At 40.9% G+C, this 11,593-nt stretch overlaps 1 protein-coding gene across 1 annotated transcript; it reads right to left on the bottom strand.

Moving 5' to 3' along the window:
- Window positions 1-9,756: 9,756 nt before the first annotated feature.
- gdnfb (glial cell derived neurotrophic factor b) lies at window positions 9,757-11,593 on the bottom strand. The gene is made up of 2 exons (XM_058635889.1): window positions 11,437-11,593; window positions 9,757-10,432 (listed from the first exon to the last, which is right to left on the bottom strand). The coding sequence occupies exons 1-2, from the start codon at window positions 11,591-11,593 to the stop codon at window positions 9,858-9,860; spliced, it is 732 nt and encodes a 243-aa protein (XP_058491872.1). The 3' UTR covers window positions 9,757-9,857.

Raw genomic sequence — 11,593 nt, 5'->3', positions numbered from 1 at the left:
CGCTCGAGAACAGACAGCGTCGGCCTGTCTGCCGTCTGACGTTTGTAAGTACTCATCCTCACAGATAAGTACTTGTGCAGACATTATGTGAGATGCAAACTCAAGATCTTTTCAGCATAATTCCTCTGACAGCAGGTCGTCCCTGTGATGAGACAAAATAATCTACAGTACCTGAGGCAGAGAGAGAGAGGGACGCTCTTCATCTGAGTCCTCTGTGGACCGATGTGGCGTAAAGTGTCTCTTCCTGTCATCACAAGTGTGTTGGTGTGACAGCTTTTTCCATAGTCTCCCCCAGTGCTCCTGATGCATGAGAGGCCACAGCGCCTCCTTCTCGTTGTGTCTCCTTTGATAACGCTGTGCTTTGTTGACATTATGTCGGCTTCCTCTCCACAACTTTCATGGCACACGTTGACAGTTCGCCGTGTGTTCAGACTCTGGGTGAAGTGCTGTAATCAGGGTATCTTTTGTTAAATAATAGATGTAGTGAGTGACCGGTGGAGGCACAGCAGCTTTTTTCCATTTCAGCTCACTCATAATCCAGCCAAGGGACAAAAGAGAGCCATTTCTTCAATGTTATTCCTCTGCGTCAGGACAATTTATTCACAATTTATTCACAGTCTCTACAGTATGGACGATCCACCGCAGATCAAGACCGAAAACACAACAAAGTATGTCCCGCAGTGATGTAATAGATGTCGGACAGGTGCTGCAGAAAGTCAAGTTTGACTTTATTCATATTTAAAGCCCATTTAGTTGCTGAGTTGATCAAATATTCAGTTGTTTTTTCCTGTTAATCAGTATTTATTTACTCAACTTCAGCTTTAACTTCAGTTCATTTATCGTTGCAAGTACATACACATAATTAAAAAATACACAGAAAAGTAATAATTGTTGCTCTTTATTCATAACGAGTTATAAGCAGAGAATAGATTATTTTTCTTTGCAGCATCACACTGTAATGAAAAAAAGAAATGGTCTAAACAACAGCAGGTGAGGCACATATGTACGTACTGACTTCTAATCCCCCTGAGACTCTCCTGGAACTCCTATTCCTAGAACAATATGACTTGAATTAGTTACCGTGCCTGCTGAGGAAACAGTATAGTATGGTGGTGCAGAAAATCGGGAGAAAGAAACGCTTTAAGATTTCAGTTATTGGGTCCGACTTTTGCCAAGGTATGATGTGGTGTGGGTTTTGTTTTTCCACACCGAGTAGAGAGGAGTGGTTTTTGTTTTTCTTTCACTGTTAACGCTGTGTACCTCCAATGGTTAAAGCATGGCAGAAACATTACAGAGGTCAATGTTTTATTTCCTGTTCTGGTCATCCTGTCCTAAAGAGTTATCCAATTTGCGGTGGTGTTTAAAGCACTTCCCGCCATATGGCATAACTTAAATGAATCAAAGGGCAAATAAACATGACATGCTATGATTCTCCTTCTGCGCTGCACTTATTTTTTTGTTGGATCAAAGTGAAATAGCCTTTAAACTTTCAACAGCATACACACATCCACTCTCTGTGTGTGTGTATATACATGTGTGCATTATTCTACTTGCAGGTTGATTTTTTGTCAGCGTTAGATGATGTGTGTGAGTGAGTGAGTTGTCGGGCAGCCGAACAGGAGATATCACATTTCCATCAGTTGTGTCTCGGCTCACTCAGGCCTGCATGGGTGTTATTAAGGCACTCGGAGGAGTCATAGGAAGGTCATTCTAAACTATCAAAGGTCACCGCGGGGTTATAAAGGGGCTGTGAGTCAGAGGTTTGAACTGTTTGCTCCCTGCTTTTGCTCTGTGAGTCATTTTCTGGCTTAGTAGGATTCATTTCAGGGTCCATTCACCTCAGGGAGGGGGGGGGAACAGATGTCTGTTCTGGGATCAGAGGCTTGTAAATACTTGTGAACGTATATCTAAGGATCTTACGCACTTATGTTTGCAATATTTGCTTGTCACCCAAATCATTTATATTCCACAAAATGTTGCGCCAAAATGGGACGCCTTGCTTTTAATGAGCACCTGGTGGTTCTTTATATCACATGTAACCTGGACCTGGACTTTTAATCTCATCCGCAAATCACCATCTTTTATCTGAAAACTGTAATGTTTATTTATTATTTCTGTAAGGCGTGTCTGCTTTTCTAACGTAAAACATATTGACACTTTTCTTTTTTTGTTTTCATGCTGGGAAACTTTTGCTTTAAGGGAAACACTTGTGCAATGCTGCAGCTTTCACAGAGGAATGCTCGCTCACTTTGGTTGAGGAGCCCATATTGTTTTAGCATCATGATGAGCAGCAGATTTATGAACACACACATGGTTCAGTGGTATGTCAGTTGTTGGCAGTTGCCGTTCTCTGCTCTTGGCCCGACTTTAACGTGTGGACGTGGTTTGTGTGCGAAGATAATGATGCAGTTCTTATGTGACTCTTTGTACTTTCAATTGTCAATTAGAGGCTAATGCCAACTCATGTAATGTTGTACTTCCCCTTTAATACCCAAGTTATACACACATTCTCGTAATTTCTATGCATTTCAAGACTTCCAATCATTTGGACAGCCTACCCAAGGCCTTATCTCTAACCCTAACCTAACCACAATTCAAATGTTAGCCCTAAACATAACCAGTTCCTCAGGAATTAGGTTTCGCCATGTTGGGACCAGGTTTTGGTCCTGACAAAGTCAGTGTTTATGCCAGAAATAGGAAACAAATACAAGAACAAAGAGTTCAGTTGAAATTCTGTCCGTAAAACTGGAATTTAGACGGTGATAACGCAGTAAAATGCAGGACAGTACACATAAGCAAGGCCATGATTACAATTGTGTGCGGTAAAAATAGACATTTTATCGCAGTAATGCACCCAATTTAATGATTCAGAAGAAGGGTCTCTTTGACATCATTTATAAATCACATTTAAAACAGCATAGTTGACCAATGTGCTGTACAATAATAAAGCAAACTTTTAAAAACATAAAACACAAATTGAGAACGACACATTCCAAGTGGGAAGCAAAACAACATGTCAAATGTCAAGGAGAAAATCTGTGTTTTTAAGACAGAAACAGGAAGTGACATGGCCGGCCGGCTGGCCTAATGTGAAGCGGCAAGTCATTCCACAATGTGGGAACTGATACCGCGAAGGCCTGATCCCCTCCTGAGCTTCAGTTTTGTTTTGGTGCGACCAAGAGCAGCTGATCAGCTCATCTTGGGAACCGCAAATAAGTCGGTATGAATGAGAACGAAGTCTCTCTGAATGTGTGTTCTTTCATCTTTTAATACCCGGGATCATGAAGACTTTTTTCAGTAACCTGCGATGTTCTTTATTTACAAAGCACAATTACAGATATAACGCATGACGGAGTCAGAAGCTACAGAAGCTACAGATCCTTCGCATACCACTGATGTGTTTACGCAGGAAGTAAGCAGTTCCTCCCTTTAACACCGGGGGAATATGGAGGTACATGAGGATTTACACACACCAAAACAGATGCAGATGACAAGCCAAGTCCTGCTTTTATGCACGAGGGGGGAGAGAGCAAGAAAACAGAAGGATGGAGAGCTGGAGACATTAATGGTATAAGCTGAGGGACATCAAAATGAAGGGGGGGGTTGTAGAGATGTGGAAGGTGGTGAAAGACACAAGGAGGATGAAGGGATAGTGGGGAACACGAAAGGGACAAATGGAGGTCGGCTTTTTCTCTCATGAGGGCAGGATGGATGGTGATTTGGGGCCTGGTTTGCATCCTGGGGTCTTAGACACACACACACACACACTGCTGTGTTTACAGAGGAGATTAGGGTAGTTCCATTCCTCAGCATAGCAGAGGTGCTTCTGAGCCATATGTATAAACTATAAGAGCAATGTTCGCTGATGTGTGACGATGTATGTTATGCACATTTTGTAACATTTGTAACTTTTATGGACCCAGCGGGAACGCTCAAATCCATGTTTTTTACATTAAGTAACAGGCTACATACGGAAGGAGCAAATAACATTATTAGAGGTTTGACTTTTGAATGATTAATGGCAGAAAGACTGTGCGGATCCGTCTAGAGCTGCAACTCGATTATTTTCACGATTAACCGAGTAATCGCTTGGTCCATAAAATGTCAGAAATGTAATGATTTCTTTGTTACATGAAGCAAAGAAACCAAAAAGTATTCACCTTTAAGAAGCTGAAACTATCAGAAATCTTGTTTTAATCATGGAAAAAAAGCTTCAAATCAATTAATCGAGGAATTGTTTCAGCTCTAGATCCAACTCTTCCTTTTCTTTGGACTTCTTTCTTCAGGGGTCACCTCTGCCTCCATCTCACCCTGTCCTTTGTGTCCTCTGTCGTCTTCCCGTCTCTTCCCCCCACGCTTTTCCTCCTGCCCCATCTTCAACAAACATTACTTTGTCTAATATAATCTCCATCCCTCCTCTGCATGTGACCAAACTAAATAAACTAAACTAAAGTTGTATATTTAAAATAGAGACCTCTTTTTACAATCATCTTAACTCGTCTTAAGCTGAATTTCAACGGCTCTCTTGTCTGTTGCACCCTTCCAAATTACAGATTGGCACTTTCATGTCAGAAAACAGAGACTCACATGTGATGTAGCACAGGTGTAAGGCAGAGAGCGAGAACACTGTAACGCACGTTCTCGGGTTTCAAGTAAATATTTAAACATGTGAGCTTTAACACCTCTCACACACACCAACACCCAGGTGATAGTGTTACATTCACTCGTGGCCATGTGGTAAAATACTGCATCTTTACGCTTGTCTTGTTTCAATCATTCACTGTCTCCCTGCCGTCCTTATAATAACTTAAAAATAGACAGAGCATATAATTGGTCTAAGAATCATACCATGTTTTTGTCACGGTTGTCTTATTCTTCCGTGTGTACCAGCTGCTTCTATTATTTCCAGGTTTTAGCTGATGCTTGGAACTGGAAGGCTTGCATTCATTTGGACAGCCTACCCAAGGCTTTACCTCTAACCTTAAAGGAATACTTCACAGATTTGCATTTACCTTTGTTTTACTAGAATAGGGCTAGTATTTTTGATAAATTGTGCTTCCCAACCTCAGTTTCCCCTGAGTTCAGAAATATCTTCATTCTTTTCTTTGTTACGTGCTGTTAGCGTAACTGTTAGCAAAGATGGCCGACACTGTTTACATTCTGGGAATGAGGTCCCGTCCCCCGACGAGTGTGTCTAAAAAGTGTGGAATTAGCGTTGCGGTTTTAAGCCTTGGACCGAGACTTGGACCAAGTCTTTTTTAACAAAAAAAAAAATGAAGATATTAGTAATACAAAGCTAAATGCAAATCGGTGAAGTATACTTTTAACCTAACCACAATTCAAATGTTAACCCTAAACCTCACCACTTCCTCAGAAATGATGTTTTGCCATATTAGGACCAGGTTTTGGTCTCCATTGGGAGTACTGGTGTTGACAAAGTCAGTGTTTGTGCCAGAAATGAGTAACAAATACAAGAACTTTTTCACATGCACATCTGCGTGTGTTTGTCTGACTTTGAGGAACTTGATTCAGTTGCACTTTTATCTGAAGGTCATGTAAACGTACTGTACTGTACTATACTATACTATACTATACTGTACTGCGCGTGTGAACCTGTGTTAGTCCAAGTTAAAGGAAGACCAAGCAAATTAGACTTTGTTGACATTCTCGTCTCACAGCTCGGCCGTTTCCTCACTTTACTTGACTGTCGTGTAGTTGTTGAATGTGTGTTCTCTCTGTACTTCACCCCGAAGTTTTGGCACTGGGCCAGTGAAGGGGTGATCAGTGCAGCGCAGTTAGAGCTTCATGTTAATCCCCTCCGCCTCTGCTTTGTGTTGCAGCCAGTGTGATGACAGCACAGCAGTGATAATTAATTTTGAAAGGCTGTTTTGCAAAAAAAAAAAAAAAAAAACCCAAAACACACAAAAATACTTGTGTTTTCTATCATCTTTTTTTTGTACTTACACTCAGAGCTGAAACTTTTCCCTCGTCTCTGTATTTTTGTTCATCATCCTTCAGGCTTTTTAAGTTTTTGGAGAATTCCCTGTAGACGACTCATAAAAACACATGAACTGTTCTTCATACTCTCAAAGAGGTGGCAAGGCAGCATCACCCTTCATACGTCTTGACTTGATGGTGGTATTGTTTTTCCGTCGTTGATGCCTCTCCTTTCTCCTTCTGTTGTTGTGTTTACAGACGTCTCATCGTGAAGCTCGAGTCAAAGAGACAGATTCCAGAGAAGCGGCACACAGACGCTCTTGGGGTTTCCGTCAATCTCTCGTGGAGAGCCTGATACGACCGTGATTGCGTTTAGGGCCGTCCTTTGTGTCTTTTCTCATGCTCGCTGACACAAAAGGGGGTAAACACGGCTCTGGCCACAATTGCTTCCCCCTGTAAACAAACTGGTCACTGATTTGAATTTGAGCTACCACAAAGAGCTTCTTATGATTTAAACTGGCCTTGACTTTAAACAGCAGGGATTGGTTTAGAATCTTATACTTTCTTTTTTTTTTTTTTTACTTAAACATTATTATTATTCATCGTGTTATAAGTTTAAAAAAGTGAGCAGCAGCTTCACTCATTCTGCGTCTTTGAGATGGAGGTCACAGTGTTCTGGCAGCACTCAAAGCCAATACACATCATTTGTGTAAAATAGATGTGTTGCATAAGTAATGTGAACGTGTGACTGAAAGATTTGAAGCTGTTTCATGTGTAGACAGCAAGAGAATGTGGCCTGTACACACATAACGTTTTTTGCCTCAAAAAGAACACAAATACTGTGTTTGTGGATGAGTATGTGGTGTGGTCGGAGAGTTCTCGAAAACTTTCCTCTCTGTTTCTACAGCAGACGTCACACTGAGGTGTGCACATGCAGTTCTCTGTGGCAATCGAGATGTTGCCTCTTAAAATAAACATTCCTGTAAACTATTTGTACATTTCCATTGCCTTGCATGTTTCGAGGGACATTCTAGTCACCTCTTTCGTATTAGGGCCAAACTGAAGAAAGAAAAATTCAATCTTTCAAGAATAAAGTTGTCATTATTATTCAATAATAGGAGCATTTTGTGAAGTTATATTATGGTTTGGGCTATAAAAATAAGGAGATACTCCATCTTTTTGTCACATCATCACCACGTTATCATTAACATCAGGACTTTGAAAAGATTGTGCCAGAAACTGAGTCTGTTTTAGAAGAAAGAATCACACAGACTAAGAGGAAATCATCTCGTTTGTGGAGGAGGAAATGGCTAGTAGTGGTAGACTGCAAGTGCATTTTGTTGCTATTTATTATCATTATTATTATTATTATTGTTGTTGTTATTATCATTATTGTTATTATTATCATTATCATTATTATTATTAATAATAATGATAATAACAATAATGATTATTATTATTAATAATAATAATAATAATAATAATTATTATTATTATTATAATAAAACATTTTTAATTAATGAAAAGTCTTGTAATGTGATGACTTTTTCTCTCTCTTCAGTTTGGCCCTAATAGCGCGCCATAGAGTGGAATCATGTAGACGACAACAATACAGTAAGTAAACTGTTATATAATTCCGGTGAATTGACCCACATCACTTCTAAGTGTGACATCACCTATGCCAGTATTTAGCACACGTTTGGAAAGCCAACCCCTTAACTGCAAATACTTGTATTACACTCCAGTGCAACATCATCCTTCATTACAAGCTCACCTGACACCATGGACAAAAGAGCGCAGAGGACACATCTGACTAATGACACTATCTTCTGACTGTCAGCTACTGCTAATGATTCCCTCTGCTGTCAGCAGGTGAAACTGAAAAAGCTTTTATGACTTGGACTTCAAAATTCATGTTAATGAGCTCCCGGGAGCCATTAGACTACATTTAATTTAACCACGATTCACTGTGAGCGTTTTGCATTTAAAAATGTTGACGCATGTGCCTCTTTGACTGTCTCACTCATTCTAACATCCCTTTTTTGCTGCATTCAAACTCTCAAAAATTCAAACTTTTTTTTGTGTGCCAAATGAGTTCGACAGTAAAACTGTCAAACGGCATCAGGACATTCAGCAGCTCGGAGTCCGACTGCTGCTCGCCCCGGATCCGTTGAATCAGACTCACAGAGGAAACGTGAGAGAGCAGGCGGCGGTTCAGATATCGAACCACACGTTACTTTAAGCAGGACTTGTGTTCTCATGTTCTCCGACACCTTTGTCTCATTTGGATGTTCTGGTTTTCTTTTTAATCATACCGTCTTTTCACTCTTCAACCGGACACTATGTCCTTTCTTCCTCTTCCTCCTCATTGTTTTCTTTATGTGGTAAAAAAAAATCTTTTAACACTTGTTTTTCTTTCATCCTCCACTCTCTGTCTCACCTTCCACCTGTTCTCATACTGCAGATGTGTGTTAAGGATACTCTATTCTTCCCCCTGCTTAATGTCTGTCCTTGTCATTTGATCACATCAGTTTTTGCTTTTCTCTCATATTAAATGACTCTGAAGGTTTCGGCCCTTTTGTTCCGTTCCCTTCTGTACACAAAAGTAACAGAAATGCGATGATTAATTTCTGCTACCCCCATGTCATGTCTATGTAATGGCATTATTATTATTATTATATATTTTTTTTGTTAGTGTATAGAAATAGGTTCAAAATAGGCAGATTTACAACTGCATGGCGCGTAACAAGGAAAGGATAACTTAAAAGTGAATGCTGTATAAAATAACTGAACCATCAGCAATTCCTCTAACCATTCTCCCACCCCCGTAATTTCCTGTGACCAAAGATTTTAAAGGTGTTCCGCACAATATTTGACCACGAGTGTCGCTATTACGCAAACACCAGGTCCCTTTTCTTCACCTTTTATGAACCTGAAGTGTAAAGCATAACATTGCAGTGTTACATCACATACCAGTAATACCAGTAATAAATAACATTTATTCCTTTTATATAAAAACAAAAAAAATAAATATGAATAAGTTAATACATTCAACATTTCATAAATACTTGGGTGAGACTGTCACAACATGTTCATGCAGTTAAGTCAAGCTGTGGTTGGAGCTCCACGACTGTCCGAGTGTTCAAGTACTGGCAGGGAATGGAAGTGTGTCCACCCCCATTACACTACAGGTGGCCCTTTTTCAGCTTTGTCAGTATTTGGTGTTTCCTGGTTGGCCAAAAACCAGGTGGTTATTAGTATGCCGAGCACTAATTCATGTCTTTCTACTATCCATTAACTTCAAAATGTGAAATTCTAAATTCGCCAGACCAAAACAAACACACCAGTCTCAATTGTGACTGTCTTTCTAACCGTTAATCCTCTTCTGTGTACTGGATTCTTTTCTATTATTTCTGCATCAAAGCTCAGGGGGCAAGAACTGTGCCGCATGCACGGATTACCTGGGCCAGATTGAGTCCAGTTGAACATATATATGCTGCAGTAATCTGACTGTCAGTCGCATTATCTGGGTGTTTGTGTCTGACTTTGGGACTGATTTGATTTCATAAAAATCTATCTTCTACTGCTTTATCCTCCACATGAGGGTCGCGCTGGGCAGAAAGGCCCTTGTTCCAACCGGGTCGGGTCACAAACCCGGAGTCTTCTTGCTGCAAAGGCAAGAGTACTAACCACTACACCCAAGTCCAGTTTTCCATGGACTAATAAAAATGCCATGTGACTGTACTGTGTGATGCACATCACGAAATCTTCCCCTTATATTACTTGATGAACTGAGGTCATACACGGTTCCTTGCAATGTAAAAATCTACAAAAAAAAAACAAACAACACTCGATAGCATACACTTTAAAGTGGGCGTGAATTTACAGTTACCCAAAACCTGACACTCGTTTCACCGTCCCTACACACAACCACATTTTCTGGCAGAGTGTTTTCTCAGCGTGTGGTAAACAAGGTTGTCGTCCAGAAACGAGAGATCATCGTCAAATGCTGTTGGCCGGCAGCAGGCCCGAGAGGGCGTGTCTTTGGGGGGGAACCTTCTGTTGTGAGCGAGGTTGTAGAGGATCTTGTCGTAGTTGGCCTCAGACTTCCTGCAGGGTCCCGAGCAGTACCTGAATATCATTTCCTCGCCGGAGCGGTAGCCTAGACCCAGATCTGTCACATTGAGGTGGATCTGTTTGAGTGCACAGCCCTGTCCTCGTCCTCCTCCTCCTCCTCCTCCTCTCACCCTCCTGCCTGTCACTCCACCTCCCGCTCCTCCTTTTCCGGTCTGCAGGCTTCCCCCACTTTTCTTCTCCCTTCTGTGACGACTGCTACTGCTCAAATTTTCTTTGGAAGGGGACAGGGTGGTGGAGGAGGAGGAGGAGGAGGAGGAGGTAGATGAGGACACAGAGGAGCGACGTATCCTCCTGATGGTCACTTTGATGAAGTCCACTAAATCTTGAAACTCGCTGGGGAGCGGCTCCTCCACGGTGGCTGAAACACATCAAGAGCAGAGTTGTGTAAGACGGACTGAAAAAGAGCACACGTTGTTTGTGTTTTGAGCTCCAAGTTACTAATGGATCCCATTCTTATTCATCCACCAGATCTTTTTTTCTTGTCTGTTTTGCTCACATGGACCTCATTAAAGCTACTGCAGCCGAAATGTTGCCTAGAGCCACACGTCACAACAGCGTAAAATAATGAATCCATTTCTGGATTTTGACAGCTATTTAAAGATTGAATTTGGAAGTGATTGTGATGGCAAATATTCTAAATATTCAAGTTGACAAACACATTCTACACATTCCCTGGAGCTCTCTGTTTTTTATTTTGTCACTTTTTCCCCCTTTTTTACTAATTGGCATGGATGAATAGTATTTAATTAATTGGACATTTATTACTTTTTGTGTAGTTACACATTTTGTTCCTAGGAACTTGTTAAAGTGCACTAAAATGTTGTTTTTGGGGTGACGTGTCATGTACTTTAGTCATGAAAAATATTTAGTTTAAAATGTGTATGTATTTTTAATGCACTCCAGTGCAGGCAAACTACAGACTAGAGAGACTGGAGTGTTACAGTAAATATTTATTCAAGTGTTTGCGTTTAGCTTTTATATTTTATAGATGGAAAGAAAAGGAGAAATAAATAATGGCATCATATATGAGTACTGCTGCCCTGATTTTTAAATACCTGCCATGGGGAGAGAAACGAATTAGTAATTCTACATTCTAACATTTAAAAGTAGATTAAAAAGAATTTAAAAAAACAGCTCTGTGAACCAACTGTTTACAGCATAAACTTATTCCATGTGGAAAATGTATAGAGACACCAGAGATCCATTGTTCTGGGTGAGAGATTGGGAATTAATGAATCCATAAACGGTGTTTTGTTTTGTTTTCTCCATGTCTGCAATTGTCTCCTATATCCTTCTGCAGGACACAGAAAGACTAATACATGCAAATGTCGTTTTCTTTGGTCTTGGCACTCGTGCTCTTACATTGTCCTCCTGCTGTCTCCTGTGTCTCTTCCCACTCCGCCGTGTCCGTGGAAGTGACAGACACTCGGATGTGAAGCGGCGGCTGCTCCCGTGGAGTCTCGGGGGGCACGCGCTCTCTCCTCCTCGCGGGCACGGACTGCTGTCGGCTCCGCGCCAT

The sequence above is a fragment of the Solea solea genome, chromosome 8 (genome assembly GCF_958295425.1).
Source record: "Solea solea chromosome 8, fSolSol10.1, whole genome shotgun sequence".
NCBI classification, from domain to species: domain Eukaryota; kingdom Metazoa; phylum Chordata; class Actinopteri; order Pleuronectiformes; family Soleidae; genus Solea; species Solea solea.
This window is presented reverse-complemented; position numbering and strand designations above follow the sequence as displayed.

Excerpts from the sequence above, each read along its gene's own strand:
- gdnfb (XM_058635889.1), bottom strand. The coding sequence starts at position 11,593 with ATGGCGCGGAGCCGACAGCAGTCCGTGCCCGCGAGGAGGAGAGAGCGC. Across the intron at positions 10,433-11,436 it reads GGAGACAGCAGGAGGACAAT|CCACCGTGGAGGAGCCGCTC; the intron begins GTAAGAGCACGA and ends GATGTGTTTCAG.